Raw genomic sequence first — 24,291 nt, 5'->3', positions numbered from 1 at the left:
TGCTTAAGGGGAGAGAAATAATAGAGGCAGAGAAAACAGAACAGACCAGAAGGGTCTGTTCCCTCCTCTTCCTATAACTGAGCACATCAAAGACTTATAACCAGAAAAACTTTTGAGGTCAAGCCAAGATCCCCTTGATGCAGGAATCCCCTCGATGCAGGAATCCCCTCTATAGCACCTCTGTCAAATGATCTTTCTAGTTTTGTTTGAACTGTTCTGGGACTAGGGAGAGCACTATTATAATACCCCCAGTGAGCGTCTTCACAAACTTTAAAAAAATTAATTAATGAATTAATCAGGCTGCTCTGCGTCTGCGGCACGTGGGATCTTCGCTGCGGCATGTGGGCTGAAGCACATGGACTCTTAGTTGCAGCATGCAGACTCCTAGTTGTGGCATGCTAACTCTTTGTTGTGGCATGCACGTGGGATCTAGCTCCCCGACCAGGGATTGAACCTGGGCCCCCTGCATTGGGAGTGCAGAGTCTTACCCACTGGACCACCAGGGAAGTCCCTTCACATACTTTTATTTTCTATACTTGTTCTAGCATTTCTGTAGGGATTGCTCAGTCAAGGGCATGCACATTTTACATTTTGATAGCAGGCAACAGATTCTGCTATAACACCCATGTTATAGTGATGAATACAAACGCAGGGCATGGCAGTCATGGTGTTTCAGGAAAACAAAGGTGGGGCACGTGAGGATGGTCATGTGCCAGGTCTCAGGTGAGTCCCTGGGAAGGGCCGCCAAGTGTGGGTCCTTGGCTTCGTGCAGGTAAGATTCAAGAGTGAGCCACAGTAAAATGAAAGCAGGTTTATTCAGGGACATACACACTCCATAGACAGAGCGTGGGCCATCTCAGAAGACAAGAGGCCCCAGGGTACGGGTTGTCAGTTTTTATAGGCATGGGTAATTTCATAGGCTAATGAGTGGGAAGATTATTCCAACTATTTTGGGGAAGGGGTGGGGATTTCCAGGAGTTGGGCCACACCCCACTTTTGAACCTTTTAGGTTAGCCTTAGAACTGTTATGGTGCTCACGGTGTACTGGAAGTCACTTGTCCATAATCTTGGACCTAGTTGTTTCTAACCAGTTCATGCCATGTCCTCAATGGCTGTCATTCTTTTAAAGGTTGTTCCCTGCCCCCTTCCTGTCTCAATGGGAAGGCAGATTACAGTTCAAACAAAGAAAGAACTCTCTAATGTAAAAAAAATGGATCACAACAGATCACTTTGAGGTAGTAAGTGTTCAAGAAGAGACTGGAGAATCTGATGCTGTAGATGCATATAAGATTATGCTACCAAAGAAAGTTTGTGTGCCTGAGGCACAGTGAGGCCAAATAAACATTGCAGTTTGGAGTAGAGAAAGGTTTATTGCAGGGCCAAGCAAGGAGAACGGAGAATGGGTGGGGGACTTCCCTGGTGGTGCAGTGGTTAAGAATCCGCCTGCCAACGCAGGGGACACAGGTTTGAACCCTGGTCCAGGAGCAACTAAGCCCGTGCACCACAACTACTGAGCCTGAGTTCTAGAGCCTGCAAGCCACAACTGCTGAGCCCGTGCACCACAACTCCTGAAGCCCGTGTGCCTAGAGCCCGTGCTCCACAACAAGAGAAGCCACCACAATGAGAAGCCCTTGCACTGCAACAAAGAGTAACCCCTGCTTGCTGCAACTAGAGAAAGCCTGTGCACAGCAACGAAGACCCAATGCAGCCAAAAATAAATAAATGTATTTAAAAAAAAAAAAGGATAATGAGTGGCTTGTACTCAAAAACCCTAAACTCCCTAGTAGCTTTTGGGGAAAAGTTTTTATAGGCAAAATTTGGGGTGAGGGCTGCAGGGTGTGTGCCTTTCTTCTGATTGGTTGGTGGTGAGGTAACAGGGTGGTGCTCCAGGAATCTTGCTCTCAGCCTGAAGTTGCCATTCTCCACCTGGGTGGGGGCCTTAGCTCTGCAGAAGAGCTCAAAGATATTATATATTCCTTGAGGAGGAAGCAGGACCCTGCCCCAAGGCTGCACTATTGTTTCTTGATGGCCCCTCCCTTGTTTCTGTATTCCCTCTCTTCCCTGATTAGCAACTGTTTGAACCTGCCCTTTGGAACTCAGGGAAGGTCAAGGAGGCTGAATGATGCCTATTTCCTACAAACAAGAAACGGGGGTTGGTGGGGGGGAATTCCCTGGAGGTCCAGTGGTTAGGACTCAGCGCTTCCACTGCCGGGGGCGTGGGTTCAATCCCTGGTCGGGGACGTAAGATCCTGCATGCCGCATGGCGTGGCAAAAAAAAAAAAAAGAGAGAGAAATGGGGGACACGGAAAGGATTTGTACCTGGGATCCCCACAGGGTCCTGCTTGGTTTCAGTTAGAGCAGCTAATATCTAAGGAATGTCTGAAATCGGACATTGAGGTATACTCTGGAAAAGCACGCTAACCTCTCCAATGTGGCAAGTACCTAAGTGGTGAAACTGTGCAACTCAGACTGAGACTTGAACCCATGCGCTGGGACTTGAACCCAGCCAAAACCCAGATTGGGACTTGAACCCACCATATTTTAACTGAGATCACACCTGGTCTCAGGACTTAATGAAGCTCAGGTTCTTTATATCTCAGCACAGAAAGAATTCAGAGGGAGACAAAGTGATAGGTAAGAAGTGGATTTATTTAGAGAGAAACACACTCCACAGACAGAGTGTGGGCTATCTCAGAATATGAGAGTGGCCCCAGGGTATGGGGTTGTCAGTTTTTATAGGGATGGGTAATTTCATAGGCTAATGAGTGGGAGGAGTATTCCAGCTGTTTTGGAGAAGGGGTGAGGATTGCCAGGAATTGGGCCACCGCCCACTTTTTGACCTTATGATTGGCCTTGAACTGTGTCATTTAGCTTGCTGATGTGCTACAATGAGCATATACTGATGTTCAAGGTCTAGTGGAAGTCGACTAGTCTGCCATCTTGGACCTATTTGGTTCTAATCAGTTTACATCGTGTCCTCGGGCTATGTCATTCTTTTAAAGGTTGTGCCCTGCCCCTTTCCCTCCTGTTTCAGTGGCCCATTGAGGATTGGGTTCTTTTACATGAAATTCACTTTCCAGGTGAGCCACAGAAAGCACTGAAAGCTTTGCAGCTTTTAAATGTTCCCCCAAACCCACTGGCTCCATCTTGCTGAGTTGCAGCAGAGATGTACTGCTGAGCTTTTCTCATCTCTGCTTCAGCAATAGGCATGTCTCCAGCTCGGATGGCCTGGAGATCTCTACAACCCTTTATTGATAGTCTCAGGAAATAAATGGGCTTTTCCTAATAGGCTAAGGAGTCTTCCATGTGTCTGAAAAGATACAAACCTGCAGGTAGAAAAAAACGGCCACTGGCAAGCTTCAGGCATAGCTGCTGTTCCCCGCACTTCAAGAGAAGCAGCTTGGATAGCTCTGAAGTCTTTGTAGGCCTGAAACCTTTTCCTTTGATGATCTGGCCACAAACAGCACAGTCTTCATAGCCTGTGGCTGGTCAGGCCAACAGCATGACAGCAAGTGGCAGAGAATACGGCTGGCAGATGCAATGTCCATGTCACCATTTGGACATGGTTGTGTACATCTATCAGGTCTTGCCTTTTGCTGATCTGGATGAAGTTGCTCTCAAACACATAGTCTCCTTCCTTGTCCAGCTGTTGCTGAAGTTCCCCTTAGAGATATTAAACCTGCCCACTGCACAGCCAGCCACTGTAGGAGTACTGCAGTGACATGGATTCACTGCTCATGGTTATAGTTTATCAAGAAAGCTCTGCCACTGGATTTCATCCCCTTGAAGGGGTCTTAATAGTTTTCTTTGCCATATAATAAATTGTCAAACTTAGTGGCTTAAAGCAACACACATTTATTACCTCACAATTTCCATGGGTTAGGAATTTGGGAATGGCTTTGATGGGTCCTCTGCTCAGGATCTCATAAGGCTGCAATCAAGGTGTAGGCCAAGGCTGGGGTCTCACCTAAAGCTTGGGGGTCCTCACCTAAAGCTTGGGGTCCTCTTCCAAGCTCACAGGGCTTTTTTTTTGTTTTCCCGGCTACGGCTTGCAGGATCTTAGTTCCCCCACCAGAGATGGAACCTGGGCCCTCCGCAGTGAAAGCGTGGAGTTCTAACCACTGCACTGCCAGGGAATTCCCAAGCTCGCAAGGCTTTTGAAAGAATTTATTTCCTTCAAGTTGCACAATTCATGGTGCCTCTATCACAGCTGTTTCCTTTACAGCATAAATCACAATTATTTTTTACCAGTGAATTCCTTGACAGAAAGAACTCACTATAGTGGTTTAGCACATAATTGTTAAATGAATCAAGGATTATATATGGTTATTTGTGACTGGAACCGAACCAGTGATTATATATGGTTATTTTATAATTGTGATTATATATGGTTATTTTCTTCATTAGTTTGTTAGCAACTTGAGGGCGCAGCCCTGAATCATTTGTCTCCCTCCAGCAGGGTCTAGTCCAGCGCATGGTTTAGCATTACTCCAATATCATTTCTGGGAAAAAAATCAGGTGCAAGAATAAAGGTGGGGACTTGAAAGCAAGGGAGGATGTGGCAAAGCAGAGTGAATCTGGGAAGAGTTACGCTGGAAGGAAATGGGAGAGACCAATAGCAAAAGTCAGCCACTTTTACTTAAATTCCAGCAACAAGGCTGTACCTCCTCACATGACGTATGCGGAAGCTGAAGACATGCTTCTCGCGAGAGGAAAGATGGACCGCGAGAAAGTGTACGTCTGTCCGTGCCCCGCCTTCCCTGAGCCCCACCCACTCCCTGTCCTCCCTCCCACCTTGAACCGGCCGCGTGTGACGTCGTGACGCGTGCGTGGCCGCGGCGCGGGGGGCGGGCCCGCGGCGCCGCGCCGGAGGAGGAAGTGGTGCGGTTGTTGCTCCCTCTGCGCCCGCCGCTGGCTCCCGGGGCGCGGAGTGGGGCCACAGTTGCCGCCGCTGCGTCGAGCTCGCCAGCTGTTACCCTCCATGTGCCCGGGCTCCGTCGCTCCCCTTCCTCAGGCCGCGGCTTACCCCGGGGTCTATGGAAGTAATGGAAGGACCCCTCAACCTGGTGAGTGGCCCACAGAGGGTTGCGTTCGCCCGCGGGCTCCTTTGCCTCAGAAGCCCGGTCTCGGCGTGCAGCTGACCCTCGAGGCCGGGGGGTGGGTTTGGCGCGGGTCGTCCTGAAGGCTGGGGGCGCAGGCAAGGCGCGGCCCTATAGCGGCTCCGGCCAAGCCACCGCAGACGGCCCCTCGGGGATCCCTGGGAAGCTCCCACCTCCCATTTCCCGCCTCCCCCAGGCGCCACCTGCCTCAGGGCTCGGGGCTCGGGGCTCCCACCAGCGGGGGTGCCACCTCTCCAGGCCGGAGGAAATGCCTCTAAGCGCCACGTAACCACCTCTCTGCAGCCTGGAGAGGCACTGAAGCCGGCCTGGGCAGAAATGGTGTGTAATACTGGGTGTAACTTCCAACACAGGGTCTGAAGTCTGAGCCTCCCCACTGTGGAGAGATGGAGCATAACGTGTCTGACCCCCGTTTCCCTTCACCCATTTCTCACCTGTATTCAGATGCATAAACAGAGACTTCCCCTTCTCAAATAAATTAGAGACAGCTGGGAAAAAAAGACGGGGCCATCCCTGTTTTTAGCTCAGTTTCAGCTCATTAGGCATCATGAAAATATGGTAGATGTTTGCCTTTCTCAGAAACAGCGTTGCTCATTATGTTTTTAGGCACCTCAGGTGTAGCGATTAAAACAACAATGAGAAACACGAGTTCCGTTCCACCTGGCCGCGGCATCTTTTGGTTTCCCAGAGAAGGCGTCTGTTTTGGATGCAAAAGTTAGATTACTTAAAGTTGCAGACAGACAAGAGGAACTTTTTGCTGTTCAGCTGCGATGATGGGATTGGAAAAAAAGTTTGTGTGGAAAATTATTAGTTTCTCACGTTAGAACTCTGAGAACCCTTGTGTGGGATTGGATTTAAACCATTCTGTAGAGAAGCAGTAGAGCCTGGTGGTTTAAGAGTATAGATTCGGGACCTAAACTGCTTGGATTTGAATTCTGACTTTGTCACTTAATAACTGTGTGACCTTGGGCAAATTAGTTGACCTCATTCTTCGTGGTTTGTTGTGAGGATTGAGAGTAAATAGGTGTAAAGGGCCTAGAACAGTACCTGGTACATAGTGAGGTGTAACTTGGTGAGCTTAAAAAGTTTAAGACTCTAGGACCTAAAGCTGTGGTTCCCAGATGACTGGTGCCAGGTTAACCACTATGACTACCGTGCAGTTTTATTAAGTTATGCCCTGCCCCCATTGTTTACACTTAAAAAGAATTGGACTAGATCTGTGATTTTTTTCTTTTTTTAAAGCCAGGGAAATGTCTTGCAGTCTTCTTGTTTTTAAGGTGACATGTAGTTGGCAATGAAATATAATGGATGGCTCAATACTGAAACTTCACCGGAATATTATTAGAAGTAACCAGCACTTTACAAAGTGCTTCAAAGTTCAAGTGTCCTTGCAAAATGACCATTGGTTCGGTTCCAGTTAACTTCACTTTATTTGGCTGCTTGCTGCAGCATAACCCCAGCCAACTGCCCCACTAGTGTGTGGTAGCTTATGAAAAGACTGGAACTGGGTGACAGTTGTAGGTGGAGCAGCAGAATGACCAGTTTAGGAAAAATTAGTTAAATGGTGGCAATGGTATCTTTTTATAGAGGAGAATTTTCAGTAGTCTTGTTAAGGAGTCTAGCATAATTCCATAATCCAGCCATAAAATTTATGTATCAGAAATTTGGCATCTTGAATTCTTAAACCATTTGAGATTTGAAAGATCTGAGTTCTAGCCTAACTGTTTGATGGAACAGTGGAACAGAGATTAACATTTACTTGAATCGTTTTAACTGTGCTGCTGAGTACCAGTGACAGGCCTTTGAATTTGTCGTCACTCAGTTTTAGAGACTGAGGTTTTTTCCTCCTCTGTTGTACTATATATTGTTGTAGCTTATTTATTTCATACATAGTTTGTACTCCCTTAGTCCCCTACTCCTATCTTGCCCTTCCCCCTTCCCTCTCCCCACAGGTAACCACTAGTTCTCTATATATGTGAGTCTGTTTTTTTGTTATATTCACTGGTTTTATTTTTTTGATTTCACATATAAGTGATGTTGTACACTATTTGTCTTTCTCTGACTTATTTCACTTAGTATTATACCCTCCAGGTCCATCCATGTTGTTGCAAAGGGCAAAATTTCATGCTTCTTTTACGTCTGAGTAGTATTCTGGTGTGTGTGGCTGTGTGTGTGTGCACATGTATCTATATGTACATACACACGCACCACGTCTTTATCCACTCATCTGTTAATGGACACGTAGGTTACTTCTATATCTTGGCAATTGTAGATAATGCTGCTGTGAACATTGGGTTGAATGTATCTTTTCAGATTAGTGTTTTCGTTAGAAGACTGAATTTTTTGAAGACTATCAGATTCTTTTATGTCAGCAGATGTTCAATCCAGGATACAGTTGACTCAACATGAGAAATACTTCTCAATGCTGTGGTTTTGAGTGCTTTTGAACATCCCATTAGCATATACTACCTTTTTCTAATGACATCATACTGTAGTGTATGATTGCATAAGGACTTATTATAGTACCTAGATTTATAATCTTGTGTCCTCAGAGCATCCTTGGAATTAGTAAGAATTGCTTCCCAGTTTTACAGATAAATAAGCCTAGACAAATTTAGTAATTAGATCAGTGACTCAGATACATTATGGACCACACCTTATTTTATTTATTTATTATTATTTTAAAAATTTATTTATTCTTGGCTGCGTTGGGTCTTCGTTGCTCAGTGCAGGCTTTCTCTAGTTGCGGCAGGTGGGGGCTACTCTTCGTTGCGGTGCGTGGGCTTCTCCTTGTGGTGGATTCTCTTGTTGCAGAGCGCGGGCTTCAGTAGTTGGGCTCGTGGGCTCTAGAGCTCAGGCTTAGTAGTCGTGGCGCAAGGGCTTAGTTGCTCCGCGGCATGTGGGATCTTCCCGGACCAGGGCTCGAACCCGGGTCCCCTGCATTGGCAGACGGATTCTTAACCACTGCGCCACCAGGGAAGCCCCACACCTTATTTTAATATCATGACTTCTTTCTAGCAATGCTTCTGTATTAATGTACTATAAATTTCATTTCATTGTGGTCCTTATCTATATTGAATTATACATGCTGTGTCAGTATTTAGTACCTGTGCTCTAAGTTAGGTTTGCAGTAAGGGCTTGTAGGCTTATTGCCTCACAGTGATTTTTAAGATATGGAAGAGACCAGTGTGAAATAGTCATTTTAATATATAGTACAGATATTCTGGTTTTTGAAGTTGGTCAAAAGAAAAATAGGATAAATCATATTTACATTGGTGGGGGGGAATAGCTAGTCTTTGGACTCTGAATAAGTTTTGTTGCATCAGTTTTTTTTTCTTTTTGTCGATTTTTAATATGGAAAAATTCTAACATATAAAATTACTTAGTATATATTTAGGCCTTTCTTTCCATACATTTAATTTTGGCAATGCAAGTGCTAGTAGCAAATGTCAAAACTTGGGTGAGATAATTTCTAGTTTTTTGTTTTGTTTGCAGCCTATCTGGGAAGTGATGTCAGACTTTAATTTACACATGACTGTGTTGCTCATGCTTTGCTTACCTACTCTGCAAACTGAGGACAGGGTCCATGTGACTGTGTGACCACAATTGTATTCTATGTGTTTGGCCCTTTTAAGAGTGCTGAGAATATATATGTTTGTTGAGAAACTGAGCTGCTATTCAGAGTGCTCAACTCTTCTCATCTAAGGAAAGGAATCAGATATAGTCCAAAGAATGGCCTTGTACATATTGGGGGTCTTTGTAACTATTCCATGTTAGTTATATTGGCAATAAAAATAAAATCTTGTTGCCCTGAAAAATGTCAAGGAAAATTTCATCTTGTCACAGGCTAGGCTAGGCTAGCCTTAATGGAAGCACTCTGGGGTAAGGCAGTAGAGCACTAAGACATATCCAATAATTACAGAGTGCTGGAGTTGGCATCAGGCACTGACATATATTATTTGTTTTGTTTTCTTTGTAGCTGTATGAGATATTTCCCCATTTTACAGATGAAAACTTTGAACTGCAGAGTGAGTGGTGATAGTTGGATTTGAAAGCAAGATTCTAAATCAAATATCTAATCTTTCCGATAGATCAGTGTTTGCCCATTTGTTTTGACTGTGATCCACAGTGAGAAATTTTTACATAATGACTAGTACACACATACCTAAGTGTATATTACTGCAGAGCTTGCTACACTATGGATGTGCCTCCTGGAATTGTGCAAAATGCAGGGACACTCATAAATTTCACCGAAAACAAGACAAAAAAGTAAAAACCTGAAGCATCATATGCTGTGTGTGTGTGTATAGTGTTATATATGATGCACTCTAATATTTACTATTAGAGCTTTTTAAATTCTGGTTGTGACCCATAGATTGATTTCAGGAGTCATTACTGGGTTGCATCTTGTAATTTATCTTCACAGCAGATGGTAGCAGTTGTAAAAAAAAAAAAAAAACCTAAAGTGGACTCTTACAGAAATTGATTTAAAAAAGGTTTTCCTGGATCTCTCTAACACTTGAGCAGTTATCCTAAATACAGTTGCATCATGTTACTTAGTTGATTCAGTACTTAGTTAGGAGATACTACTTGCCTTTAGGAGACTCACAGTCAGTTGATTCGGAAATGGGGAGTGAGTGACTTTTCTCCTTTGCTCTCCATTGAAGCACTACCACAAGGTTCAAGAGTACATTAGGTTTTCCTCTGCCACCTTATTGTGTTTGGTATGGTGTTCCTTTTCTTTTCATTTTTACATACAGTTTTCCCCAAGGATACAGAAATAAATAAATAGAAAGTAAAAGAACTTAATACTCTTTTCCTTTGGGAAAGAAGACAGTATTGAACGTGTAGTTTTGAGGCAGTTCAGCATGTAGTTCTTGGTGAGGGAAGTCACTTGGTAATCTAGCTGTACTCAGGATTTTGTTGGTTGCAGGTGATAGAAACCCACTTCAAATTATCTTAAATCAAAAGGGATAATTTATTGGAATCAAAAGAAAGGTGCAGGAAGGGCAGGACTACAATGTAGATGGGTCTAAGAACTTGTGGGACCTGGGACTCAAAGATAATCAGATTTTCCCACTCTGCCTCTTCAAGCTTTATTGCTTTACTCCTTCTCTCTCCAGATCTACATTTTCCACCTGGCAAACTCCTGAGTATCACATTAGTTATAGCCACTTAAAGCTTTCTTGACGTAACCTCTGGTCCTGAGTTTGAAAATCTGTTGGAACGGTTCTTTTGGTGTCTAGGGGACGAGGTAATATAAAAATATTGGCAGCTTCCAGGAGAATCTTATTGATTGCCTAGGAAGAAGAGCATTTCACAGAGAGGGGTGGGGCATGTGGAAAGTGTTGACTGTTTCTGGAGAGAATTCAGCAAGGGAGGAATTTGTATAGGGCACATGGAGTAAGACATTACTAAATCTGAAGTTTTTGTACTTTTTATAAAGGTTTTAGAACATTTTGTAGTATCGTGCTTTCATTTTTACTCAGGGAGTAGGAAACTGCTGGTAAAATGTCCTCAAGATTGTATGGATGAAATAGTGAATGAAGTAAATGTACCAGTAACTAGTTTTCTGTGGCTCTGTATAGATGTATATACATATGTATAGTTGTTTATCTGAGATTTTGATGCAGAGATTTATTCTGATATTTACTGTGAAATACAGTAATGTTCTCTTGGCATTTAAGAATCTTTGGGGGCTTCCCTGGTGGCACAGTGGTTGGGAGTCCGCCTGCCAATGCAGGGGATGCGGGTTCGTGCCCCGGTCCGGGAAGATCCCACATGCCGCGGGGCGGCTGGGCCCGTGAGCCATGGCCGCTGGGCCTGCGCGTCCGGAGCCTGTGCTCCGCAGCGGGAGAAAAAAAAAAAGAATCTTTGGTTTTGTTACCAACCCTGAGCATAACCTCTCCCATCCTTCTATCCAGCTAACTGTTCATTGATCCACCCAACATTGTGAGCAGTTGCTGTCTATCAGGTACTGTTCTGGACATCAAGGATTTGACAGTGAATAGGACAAAGTCCCTATTCTTACAGAAGTTTTATCCCATTCTCTAGTTTTCTTTTCATCTATTGTGTTCTCTTTCTCTCTTTACCATCTTAAGCATAGTTATTTTGAGTTCCTTGCTATTCCAATACATGGATAATCTCTGGGTCTGTTTCTGTTGTCTTTTTCTCTTTGTTGTCAGTGACATTTTCCTGCTTGACATGCCTAGTAACTTTATTGTGTATTACACATTGTGGATGATGTGTTGTAGAGATTCTGAATTTGTTATCTTCCTCCAAAAATGTTAAGTTTTGGCTGGCAATTAAAATACTAGCAGATCACCTTGATCCAGTCTAGGCTTGATTTTAGGCTTTATCAGGGTGGGTCTATTTCAGCTTTACCCATATTGCCTAGAATGTAGTCCTTACTCCTAGGGCTAGACTTTGAGGTCTCAACTCAAAGCCCCAAGTATTCACCAAAGTTATCCTCTGTCTAGGCCCAAACTGCAACCTATCTCCCCAACACTGTGTGGCTTCTGAATTCTTTGCTAAGAGGTTCTGCTAGGCTTCCTGGAATTGCGCCCTGTTCATGTGCAGCTTATATGTTAGGTGAGGACCTGAGAGGATTTTTGATGCATATTTTTAGAGTGTCTTCACTGCACTTCCCTCCAACCCTGGGCTCCTTAAAATCTAGCCTTTTTGGTTCCAGTCTCCATCTCCTTTGCCCAGTGAGGTACTGCCTTCTGCTTGGGCTTTATTTCCTTGCACTCCATTTTTGAAAATGCACTCAGAAAGAAAGCCAGGGTGAATGCAGGTTTCACCTTGTGCATTTCCCTTTTCTTAAAAGGTAGCCTTCTGTTACTTTTTGTTCTGTGTCTGTAAACTGTTGTTTTTATATATTTCGCCCAGCTTTGTAGTTGTTTACAGTTGGAGGGTAAACCAGTGCCAGCTACTCCATCCTACCTGGATCAGAGGTACAAATTTCCATGAGAATTTCCAAAGAATTCTCAAAACACAATTAAGGCAGTTTATTGTAAACCCTAAATGCCAGAAAGTGCTTTAATATGAGATTGTGGTATCACAAAATACTGCCAATATTCAGTGATAGGTTATCACAGCTCTGTATGGATTGACCACTTACTTACTGCTTTCCGTATTTAAACATCTATTTCCAAGTAAAGTTTGAGGCAGCTTACAATAAAAGACAGATGGCATACTATTAAAATATTAGTTACCTATTGAGGTAAATTATTCCAAAATTTAGCAGCTTGAAACAGCACACGTTTGTTTTCTCACAGTTTCTGTGTGTTAGGATAAAGGCATGACTTAGCTGGGTTCTTTGCTTCAGGGTCTTTCACAAGGCTACAGTCAAGTTGAGGGTCAGCTGGGGGTGTGGTTCCATTTGAAGGCTCTACTGGGGCAGGAGCTGCTTCCAAGCTCACTCACAGGGGTGATGGCAAGGTTTCGTTCCTTGAGCGGTTTTGGATTGAGCACTTCAGATCCTTGCTGGCTGTTGGCAGGCCACCTCATTCCCTTCCGTGTGAGTCTTTCCTTGGGGCAGCTGACAGCATGACTCTTGGCTTCATTAAAGTAAGCAAGGGAGAGAGAATGTACCAAGGTGGAAGTGACAATCTTTTGTAACCTCATCACGGAAGTGACACCCCATCACCTTGGCGGTATTCTGTTTCTTAGATGCATGTCACTAGTTCCAACCCACATTTGAGGAGGGGAGATTACATAAGGTTGTGAATACCAGGAGGCAGGGGTCATTGGGAGCCATATCAGAAGCTGCTACCACAATTGCTGATAGAAAAACAAAGAAAATAAGAACTGAAGCAACAAAGGATATTGAGACAGTATAATCCTTTGGGGCTACATCAAACTAAAAAGCTTATGCCCAACAGAGGAAATCATCAACAAAATGAAAAGGCAGCCTACCAGATAGGAGAAAATATTTGCAAAGCATGTAGCTGATAAGGGACTAGTATCCAAAACAACAGAAAGAACTCACACAACTAAATAGCAAAAAAAAAAAAGCAAAAAATCTGATTAAACATCAGGCAGAGGATCTGAATAGACATTTTTCCAAAGAAGGCATGCAAATGGCCAACAGGTACTTGAAAAGATGCTCAACATCACTAATCAGGGAAATGCAAATAAATCAAAACCACAATGAGGTATCACCTCTCAGCTGTTAGAATGGCTGTTATCAAAAAGATAGGAAATAACAAGTAACAAGTGTTGGCGAGGATGTGGAGAAAAGGGAACCCATGTGCGCTGTTGGTGGGAATGTATATTGGTGCAAGCACTGTGGAAAACAGTATAGAGGGCCCTTGAAAAATTAGAAATAGAAATATCAGGACTTCCCTGGTGGTCCAGGGGTTAAGACTCTGCTTCCACTGCAGGGGGCGCAGGTTCAATCCCTGGTCTGGGAAGTTCTGCATGCCACACGGTGCAGCCCAAAAAAAAAAAAACTACTGTAGTATCCTGCAGTTCCACTTCTGGGTATATCTCTGAAGAAAATGAAAACACAAAAAAGTCTATTCAGATCCTCTGCCTGTTGTTTAATCAGGTTTTTTGCTTTTTTTTTTTTGCTATTGTGTGAGTTCTTTCTGTTGTTTTGGATACTAACCCCTTATCAGGTATATGATTTGCAAATATTTTCTCCTATATGGTAGGTTGCCTTTTCATTTTGTTGATGATTTCCTTTTCTTGGCATAAGCGTTACAGTTTGATGTAATCCCACTTGTTTATTTTTGCTTTTGTTGCTTTTGCTTTTGGTGTCAATTAAAAAATTATCACCAAGACTTATATCATAGAACTTTCTGCCTGTATTTTCTTTGAGGCGTTTTATGGTTTCAGGTCTTATGTTCCTTAATTCATTTTGGAATTAAGATAGTAGTTGTGTAAGATAGTAGTCCAATTTCATTCTTTTGCATGTGGCTGTCCAGTTTTCCCAACATCATTTATTGAAGAGACTGTCCTTTGCTGGTTGTATATTCTTGGCTTGTTTGGCATTTGTTAATTAAACATTTATGCATGGGTTTATTTCTGGGCTCTATGTTCTGTTCCATTGATCTTTGAGCTTTTAATGCTATCATACGGTTTTGATTACTATAGCTTTGTAAGATAGTTTGAAGAGAAAGAGCATGATGCCTCTAGCTTTGTTCTTTCTGAAGATTGCTTTGGCTATTTGGGAGCTTTGTGTTTCTATGCAACTTTTAGGATTGTTCATTCTGTGAAAAGTGCCATTGGAATTTTGATAGAGATTGCATTGAATCTGTATTATTGCTTTAGTTAGTATGGACATTTTAACTATTACTTCTTTGAATCCATTTCATCAATGACTTAATAGTGTTTGTGTACAGGTCTTTAACCTCTTTGGTTAAATTTACTCCTAAGTATTCCTTTTGATGCAGTTATAAATGGGATTGTTTGCTTAACTTCTCTCTGAAAATTTATTAGGGTATAGAAATGCAACAGATTGCTGTATATTGATTTTGTATCTTGCAGCTTTATACTAGATTCATTTATTCTAAGGTTTTTGGTGGAGTCTTTAGGGCTTTCTGTATATAATATCTTGTTATCTGCAAACAGTGAACAGTTTTACTTCTTTCTTTTTTATTTGGATGCCTTTTATTTCTTCTCACCTAATTGCTGTGGCTAGGAAGCACTTCCAATACTATGCTGACTACAAGCAGTGAGAGTGGGCATCCTTGTCTTGTTCCAGATCTTAGAACAAAAGCTTTGAGCTTTTCACTGTTGAGTATTATGTTAGCCGTGGGCCTGTCATACGTGGTTTTTATAATGTTGAGTTGTGTTCCCTCTATACCCATTTTGGTGAGAGTTTTCATCATGAGTGGTTGTTGAATTTTGTCAAACGCTTTTTCTCCTGTTGAAATGCTCATATGATTTTTTTTAAAATTTACATTATTTAATATTTACTGAGCCAAATTTCCTCAATGTTCAAGTACCTGGTGATTTTTAACAACTTGGTTGTTGAATTAACTCTTTCAAGAAATGAACCTAAGCTAAGCAATTCATGAATAAGCTATGTTTCAAACTTGGTACCTTGGTTCTGATATGTATATTTTCTGTGTCTACAGATACTGGTTTGATTATTTCCTGTTTCTTGTTGATGGAGGAGAATCAACTTTCCAAAATTATGCATGATTCTTTTAGAACTTCTTGCTCTCTTATGAGTTTAAAGTAAATCCATTTTCTTTATCTTCTGATTAGTAATCTGTTGGTTGAAAAATATAAAATATTGGTATGGTCTACAAATGTTCTGATACAACTGAATCACCCTATGAGTGACAAAATAAATGAAGTTCAGAAAAATTTACACTATGTTATTCACTGGGATGGAGAAATCATGTTGCAAAAGTGTGTGAGTGAATGAGTGTGTGTGTGCATGCATGTTTTACAGAAGTGCCAAACATTACAGAAGTAATTTCCCCACCTTAACTATTCAAGATAATTGCTCATATCTTAGGATTCCCATGATGAGAAATGAATCAATCTATTTCCTAGATTAAGATCATTACATATGTTTTTTCACAGACACACACACACACACTGTATTTTATTTTTACAAGAGATAAATAAACTGACACCAAGCATTGTAAATGGATGACCACAACAAAAGCAACAGTGACTGCATTTACCAAACACGAAACACACTCATACTATGTCATAATATTGACATTCAGTCCAGTAATCCTGCACTGTATCAGCTCCTTTACTTTGCAGTGAAAATTGATATATATATTTTTTGCCTCTGAGTCCTTGTGGGATTTTTTTTTCATTCAAACAAAGTCACAAAAATTATAATCGTCCTCACCAGTTCACTCAGTCCCATGTAATTAATTTTTTTTATCTTGATCTTTTGTTAGCACTTTTATGAATTCATCAGTTTTCCATTAGAGTTCTGAAAATGATTATTCATTCAGTTCAACAGTATAGTCAGTTACCAGAAACCTGTACTTGTCAGAGTTTTTTCCATGAATTCCTTGAAGATGAAACCCTTTTATAGGAACATTTTTTGCAAAAGCATCAGAGTACACCCAGAACTGTCTGTAAATGACAGAAGACTTAAAAATGACCACAGTTAAAGATTTTGATGAAAGTTCATAATAATGCAATTGACAAGGAAATTTAGAGATATACATTTTAAAGTAATAACTAGAATTATGACTTATAACATTATACCAGAACATATAAGATTTTTAGAAATTTCATGTAATGTCTGAACATTTATATTAACATATTTCCATACAAATAACCCAAAGAAAGTTTTGTATTAGTTGTGTTTTTTGTTTGTTTTTTTATACTGCAGTTTCTTATTAGTCATCAATTTTATACACATCAGTGTATACATGTCAGTCCCAATCGCCCAATTCAGCACACCACCATCCCCACCCCACTGGGGTTTTCCCCCTTGGTGTCCATACGTTCTCTAAATCTGTGTCTCAACTTCTGCCCTGCAAACTGGTTCATCTGTACCATTTTTCTGGGTTCCACATATATGCGTTAGTATACTTGTTTTTGATATTTGTTTTTCTCTTTCTGACTTAACTTTACACTGTATGACAGTCTCTAGATCCATCCACGTCTCAACAAATGACTCAGTTTCGTTCCTTTTTATGGCTGAGTAATATTCCATTGTATATATGTACCACAACTTCTTTATCCATTTGTCTGTCGATGGGCATTTAGGTTGATCCCGTGACCTGACTATTGTAAATAGTGCTGCAGTAAACATTGGGGTGCATGTGTCTTTTTGAATTATGGTTTTCTCTGGGTATATGCCCAGTAGTCAGATTGCTGGATCATATAGTAATTCTATTTTTAGTTTTTTAAGGAACCGCCATACTGTTCTCCATAGTGGCTGTATCAGTTTACATTGCCACCAACAGTGCAAGAGGGTTCCCTTCTCTCCACACCTTCTCCAGCATTTGTTGTTTGTAGATTTTCTGATGATGCCCATTCTAACTGGTGTAGGGTGATAACTCATTGTAGTTTTCATTTGCATTTCTCTAATGATTAGTGAAGTTGAGCAGCTTTTCATGTGCTTCTTGGCCATCTCTATCTTTTCTTTGGAGAAATGTCTATTTAGGTCTTCTGTCCATTTTTGGATTGGGTTGTTTGTTTCTTTAATATTGAGCTGCATGAGCTGTTTATATATTTTGGAGATTAATCCTTTGTTGATTCGTTTGCAAATATTTTCTCCCATTCTGAGGATTGTTTTTTCGTCTTGTTTATGGTTTCCTTTGCTGTGCAGAAGCTTTCAAGTTTCATTAGGTCCCATTTGTTTATTTTTATTTTTATTTCTATTACTCTAGGAGGTGGATCAAAAAAGATCTTGCTGTGATCTATGTCAGAGAGTGTTCTTCCTATGTTTTCCTCTAAGAGTTTTATAGTGTCTGGTCTTACACTTAGGTCTCTAAACCATTTTGAGTTTCTTTTTGTGTATGGTGTCAGGGAGTGTTCTAATTTCATTTTTTTACATGTAGCTGTCCAGTTTTCCCAGCACCACTTATTGAAGAGACTGTCTTTTCTCCCTTGTATATCTTTGCCTCCTTTGTCATAGATTAGTTGACCATAGGTGCATGGGTTTATCTCTGGGCTTTCTATCTTGTTCCATTGATCTGTGTTTCTGTTTTTGTGCCAGTACCATATTGTCTTCATTACTGTAGCTTTGTAGTGTAGTCTGAAGACAGGGAGTCTGATTCCTCCAGCTCTGTTTTTTTCCCTCAAGATTGCTTTGACTATTTGGGGTCTTTTGTGTCTCCATACAAATTTGAAGATTTTTTTGTTCTGGTTCCGTAAAAAATGCCATTGGTAATTTGATAGGGATTGCATTGAATCTGTAGATTGCTTTGGGTAGTATAGTCATTTTCACAATATTGATTCTTCCGATCCAGGAACATGGTATATTTCTTCATATGCTGGTATCATCTTTAATTTCTTTCATCAGTGTCTTACAGTTTTCTGCATACAGGTCTTTTGTCTCCTTAGGTCAGTTTATTTCTAGGTATTTTATTCTTTTTGTTGCAGTGGTAAATGGGAGTGTTTCCTTAATTTCTCTTTCAGATTTTTCATCATTAGTGTATAGGAATGCAAGAGATTTTTGTGCATTAATTTTGTATCCTGCAACTTTACCCATTTCATTGTTTAGCTCTAGTAGTTTTCTGGTGGCATTTTTAGGATTCTCTATGTATAGTATCATGTCATCTGCAAACAGTCACAGTTTTACTTCTTTTCCAATTTGTATTCCTTTTGTTTCTTTTACTTCTCTGATTGCCATGGCTAGGACTTCCAAAACTATGTTGAATAATAATTGTGAGAGTGGACATCCTTGTCTCATTCCTGATCTTAGAGGAAATGCTTCCATTTTTTCACCACTGAGAATGATGTTTGCTGTGGGTTTGTTGTACATGGCCTTTATTATGTTGAGGTAGGTTCTCTCTGTGCCCACTTTCTGGAGAGTTTTTATCATAAATGGGTGTTGAATTTTGTCAAAAGCTTTTTCTGCATTGATTGAGATGATCATATGGTTTTTCTTCTTCAATTTGTTAATATGGTGTGTCACATTGATTTGCGTATATTGAAGAATTCTTGCATCCCTGGGATAAATCCCACTTGATCGTGGTGTATGATCCTTTTAATGTGCTGTTGGATTCTGTTTGCTAGTATTTTGTTGAGGATTTTTGCATCTATATTCATCAGTGATATTGGTCTGTAATTTTCTTTTGTTGTAGTATCTTTGTCTGGTTTTGGTATCAGGGTGATGGTGGCCTCATAGAATGAGTTTGGGAATGTTCCTTCCTCTGCAGTTTTTTGGAAGAGTTTGAGAAGGATGGGTGTTAGCTCTTCTGTAAATGTTTGATATAATTCACCTGTGAAGCTATGTGGTGCTGGACTTTTGTTTGTTGGAAGATTTTTATTTTTTAATTGATTTTGTTTTTGTCTGTGTTGGGTCTTCTTTGCTCCGCACGGCTTTCTGTAGTTGTGGCGAGCGGGGGCTACTCTTGGTTATGGTGCGCAGGCTTCTCATTGCGGTGGCTTCTCTCGTTGCGGAGCACGGACTCTAGGCACGTGGGCTTCAGTTGTTGTGGCATGCGGGCTCAGTAGTTGTGGCTTGCAGGCTCTAGAGTGCAGACTCAGTAGTTGTGGTGCACGGGCTTAGTTGCTCCATGGCATGTGGGATCTTCCCGGACCAGGGCTTGAACCCGTGTCCCCTGCATTGGCAGGCGGATTCTTAACCACTGCGCCACCAGGGAAGCCCTGTTGGAAGATTTTTAATCACAGTTTCAATTTCATTACTTGTGATTGGTCTGTTCATATTTTGTGTTTCTTCCTGGTTCAGTCTTGGAAGGTTATACCTTTCTAAGAATTTGTCCATTTCTTGTAGGTTGTCCATTTTATGGCATACAGTTGCTTGTAGTAGTCTCTTAGGATGCTTTGTATTTCTGCGGTGTCTGTTGTAACTTCTTCTTTTTCATTTCTAATTTTATTGATTTGAGTCCTCTCCCTCTTTTTCTTGATGAGTCTGACTAATGGTTTATCAGTTTTGTCTTCTCAGAGAACCAGCTTTTAGTTTTATTGGTCTTTGCTATTGTTTTCTTTGTTTCTATTTCATTTATTTCTGCTCTGATCTTTATGATGTCTTTCCTTCTGCTAACTTCGGGTTTTGTTTGTTCTTCTTTCTCTCGTTCCTTTAGGTGTAAGGTTAGATTGTTTCCTTGAGATATTTCTTGTTTCTTTAGGTAGGCTTGTATAGCTATAAACTTCCCTGTTAGAATTGCTTTTGCTGCATCCGGTAGGTTTTGGATTGTCGTGTTTTCATTGTCATTTGTCTCTAGATATTTTTTGATTTCCTCTTTGATTTCTTCAGTGATCTCTTGGTTATTTCGTAACGTATTGTTTAGCCTCCATGTGTTTGTGTTTTTTACATGTTTTTCCCTGTAATTCATTTCTAATCTCATAGCCCTGTGGTCGGAAAAGACGCCTGATATGATTTCAGTTTTCTTAAATTTACTGAGGCTTGATTTGTGACCCAAGATGTGATCTATCCTGGAGAATGTTTCGTGCGCACTTGAGAAGAAAGTGTAATCTGCTGTTTTTGGTTGGAATGTCCTATAAATATCAGTTAGGTCTATCTGGTCTATTGTGTCATTAAAGCTTCTGTTTATTTATTTATTTTTATTTTGGATGATCTGTCCATTGGTGTAAATGAGGTGTTAAAAGACCCCCACTATTATTGTGTTACTGTCGATTTCCTCTCTTGCAGCTGTTAGCAGTTGCCTTATGTATTGAGGTGCTCCTATGTTGGGTGCATATATGTTTATAATTGTCATATCTTCTTCTTGGATTGATCCCTTGATCATTTTGTAGTGTCCTTCCTTGTCTCTTGTAACATTCTTTATTTTAAAGTCTATTTTATCTGATATGAGTATAGCTACTCCAGCTTTCTTTAGATTTCCATTTGCATGGAATATCTTTTTCCATCCCTTCACTTTCAGTCGGTATGTGTCCCTAGGTCTGAAGTGGATCTCTTGTAGACAGCGTATATATGGGTCTTGTTTTTGTATCCATTCAGTGAGCCTGTGTCTTTTGGTTGGAGCATTTAATCCATTCAGGTTTAAGGTAATTATCGATATGTGTCTTCCTATGACCATTTTCTTAATTGTTATGGGTTTGTTTTTGTAGGTCCTTTTCTTCTCTTGTGTTTCTCACTTAGAGAAGTTCCTTTAGCATTTGTTGTAGAGCTGGTTTGGTGGTGCTGAATCCCCTTAGCTTTTGCTTGTCTGTAAAGCTTTTGATTTCTCTATCGAATCTGAATGAGATTCTTGCTGGGTAGAAGTAATCTTGGTTGTAGGTTCTTCCCTTTCATCACTTTAAATATATCATGCCACTGCCTTCTGGCTTGTAGAGTTTCTGCTGAGAAATCAGCTGTTAACCTTATGGGAGTTCCCTTGTATGTTATTTGTTGTTTTTGCCTTGCTGCTTTCAATAATTTTTCTTTGCCTTTAATTTTTGCCAGTTTGATTACTGTGTGTCTCAGCGTGTTTCTCCTTGGGTTTATCCTGTATGGGACTCGCTGCACTTCCTGGACTTGGGTGGCTATGTCCTTTCCCATGTTAGGGAAGTTTTTGACTATAATCTGTTCAAATATTTTCTCAGGTTCTTTCTCTCTCTCTTCTCCTTCTGGGACCCCTGTGATGCGAATGTTGCGTTTAATGTTGTCCCAGAGGTCTCTTAGGCTGTCTTCATTTCTTTTCCTTGTTTTTTCTTTAGTCTATTCCGCAGCAGTGAATTCCACCATTCTGTCTTGCAGGTCACTTATCCGTTCTTCTGCCTCAGTTATTCTGCTATTGATTCCTTTTAGTGTAGTTTTCATTTCAGTTTTGTATTGTTCATCTTTGTTTGTTCTTTAATTCTTCTAGGTCTTTGTTAAACATTTCTTGCATCTTCTAAAATCTTTGCCTCCATTCTTTTTCTGAGGTCCTGGATTATCTTCACTATTATTATTCTGAGTTCTTTTTCTGGAAGGTTGCCTATCTGCACTTCATTTAGTTGTTTTTCTGGGGTTTTATCTTGTTCCTTCATCTGGTATATAGCCTTTTGCCTTTTCATTTTGTCTGTCTTTCTGTGAATGTGGTTTTTGTTCCACAGGCTGCAGGATTGTACTTCTTCTTTCTTCTGCTGTCTGCCCTCTGGTGGATGAGGCTATCTAAGAGGCTTGATGGGAGGACTGGTGGTGGGTAGAGCTGACTGTTGCTCTTGTGGGCAGAGCTCAGTAAAACTTTAATCCACTTGACTGTTGATGGGTAGGGCTGGGTTCCCTCCCTGCTGGTTGTATGGCCTGACAACCCAGCACTGGAGCCTACCTGGGCTCTTTGGTGGGGCTGATGACAGACTCTGGGAGGGCTCCCGCCAAGGAGTACTTCCCAGAACTTCTGCTGCCAGTGTCCTTGTTCCCACGATGAGCCACAGCCACCCCCCACCTCTGCAGGAGACCCTCCAACACTAGCAGGTAGGTCTGGTTCAGTCTCCTTGGGGGTCACTGCTGCTTCCCCTGGGTCCCGATGCTCACACTACTTTGTGTGTGCCCTCCAAGAGTGGAGTCTCTGTTTCCCCAGTCCTGTTGAAGTCCTGCAATCAATTCCTGCTAGGCGTCAAAGTCTGATTCTCTAGGAATTCCTCCTCCTGTTGCCGGACCCCCAGGTTGGGAAGCCTGACGTGGGGCTCAGAACCTTCACTCCAGTGAGTGGACTTCTGTGGCATAAGTGTTCGCCAGTCTGTGAGTCACCCACACACCAGTTATGGGATTTGATTTTACTGTGATTGCGCCCCTCCTACCGTCTCACTGTGGCTTCTCCTTTGTCTTTGAATGTGGGGTATCTTTTTTGGTGAGTTCCAGTGTCTTCCTGTCGATGATTGTCCAGCAGGTAGTTGTGATTCTGATATTCTCGCAAGAGGGAGTGAGAGCACGTCCTTCTACTCCACCATCTTGGTTGCTCCCCTTGCTCATGTGATTTTTATTCCTCATTTTGTTAATGTGGCATCACATTGGTTTTTGGATAAGTTTGATTTGTTGAACCATCTTTGTATCCCTGGAATAAATCCCACTTGATTTGCTAGTATTTTGCTGAGGATTTTTGTATCTGTGTTCATCAGGGATATCGGCCTCTAGCTTTGTTTTTTTCCATTTGGTGTCTTTGTCTGTTTTGGTATCAGGGTAATGCTGGCCTTGTAAAATAAGTTTGGAAGTGTTCCCTATTCTTATGTTTTTTGGAAGACTTTGAGGAGGATTGGTAGTCTTTGAATTTTTGGTAGGATTCACCAGTGAAGCCGTCTGGTCCTGGATTTTTGTTTGCTGTGAAGTTTGTGATTACTAATTCAGTCTCCATACCAGTACAGGTGTACCTCATTTTATTGTGCTTTGCTGTATTGCACTTTGCAGATGTTGCTTTTTTTTTTAACAAATTGAAGGTTTATGACTACCCTGTGTCTATTGGCACCATTGTTCCAACTGCATTATTTTCAAATTAAGGAATGTACATTGATTTTTTTTTTTTTTTTTTTTTTTGCGGTATGCGGGCCTGTCACTGCTGTGGCCTCTTCCGTTGCAGAGCACAGGCTCCGGACGTGCAGGCTCAGCAGCCATGGCTCACGGGCCCACCCGCTCCACGGCATGTGGGATCTTCCCGGACCGGGGCACGAACCCGTGTCCCCTGCGTTGGCAGGTGGACTCTCAACCACTGCGCCACCAGGGAAGCCCTACATTGTTTTTTTTAGACATAATGTTATTGCACACTTAATAGACAACAGTGTAGTGTAAACGTAACTTTTATTTATTTATCTTAAAAATATTTATTTATTTGGCTGCGCTGGGTCTTAGTTGTGGCACGTGGGATCTTTGTTTCCGCGGGTGGGATCTTTTAGTTGCAGCTTGTGGGACCTTTTTTAGCTGCAGTATGCGGGCTCTTAGTTGCAGCATGTGGGATCTAGTTCCCTGACCAGGGATCGAACATGGGCCCCCTGCGTTGGGAGCTCGGGGTCTTAACCATTGGACTACCAGGGAAGTCCCAACATAACTTTCACATGTATTGGGAAGCCAAAAAATTTGTGTGACTCATTTTATTCCAGTATTCACTTTATTGCGGTGGCCTGGAACTGAGCTTGCAATATCTCCGAGATATGTCTGTGATTGGTTTGTTCAGATTTTCTGTTTTTTCGTAATTTGGTCTTAGACAGTTTTGTGTTTCTAGGAATTTATCTATTTCTTCTAGGTTGCCCAATTTGTTGGCATATAATTGTTCATAATAGTTTCTTATTATCCTTTGTATTTCTGTGTTACCAGTTGGAACATCTTTTCATTTTTGGTTTCTGTGTGTTTTTTGTTTTTGCAGTTGGTTAGTTCCCCAACCAGGGATTGAACCTGGGCCACGTTGTTAAGACTTGTTTTGTGGTCTGACATACGATCTGTCCTGGAGAATGTTCCATGAACACTTGAAGAATGTGTATTTTGTTGCTTTTGGATGGAATGTTCTGTATATATTTGTTCCGTCTTGTCTAATATGTCATTTAGGGCCTGTGTTTCCCTACTGTTGTTTTGGTCTGGATGATCTATCTATTGATGTAAATGGGGTTTTAAAGGCTCCTGTAATTACATTGCTGTCTG

The 24,291-nt window shown here is 41.4% G+C and overlaps 1 protein-coding gene and 1 non-coding gene across 3 annotated transcripts in view; one reads left to right on the top strand and one right to left on the bottom strand.

Moving 5' to 3' along the window:
- Positions 1–433: 433 nt before the first annotated feature.
- TRNAG-CCC (transfer RNA glycine (anticodon CCC)) lies at positions 434–506 on the bottom strand. Its single transcript has one exon. It is a non-coding gene; the product is annotated as a tRNA-Gly (tRNA).
- A 4,348-nt stretch (positions 507–4,854) lies between these two features.
- The window catches only part of NRBF2 (nuclear receptor binding factor 2), a 38,468-nt gene continuing 19,031 nt past the window's right edge, over positions 4,855–24,291 (top strand). For both annotated transcript variants that reach the window (XR_009522476.2, XM_060034934.2), the window contains exon 1: positions 4,855–5,066. Coding sequence is in view for 1 of the 2 variants with exons in the window: in XM_060034934.2 (XP_059890917.1) it covers positions 5,037–5,066 (30 nt within the window). In the remaining variant the exon portion in view is untranslated. The remainder of the gene's footprint in view (positions 5,067–24,291) is intronic.

This window comes from Delphinus delphis, chromosome 16 (genome assembly GCF_949987515.2).
Source record: "Delphinus delphis chromosome 16, mDelDel1.2, whole genome shotgun sequence".
Lineage (NCBI taxonomy): Eukaryota > Metazoa > Chordata > Mammalia > Artiodactyla > Delphinidae > Delphinus > Delphinus delphis.
This window is presented reverse-complemented; position numbering and strand designations above follow the sequence as displayed.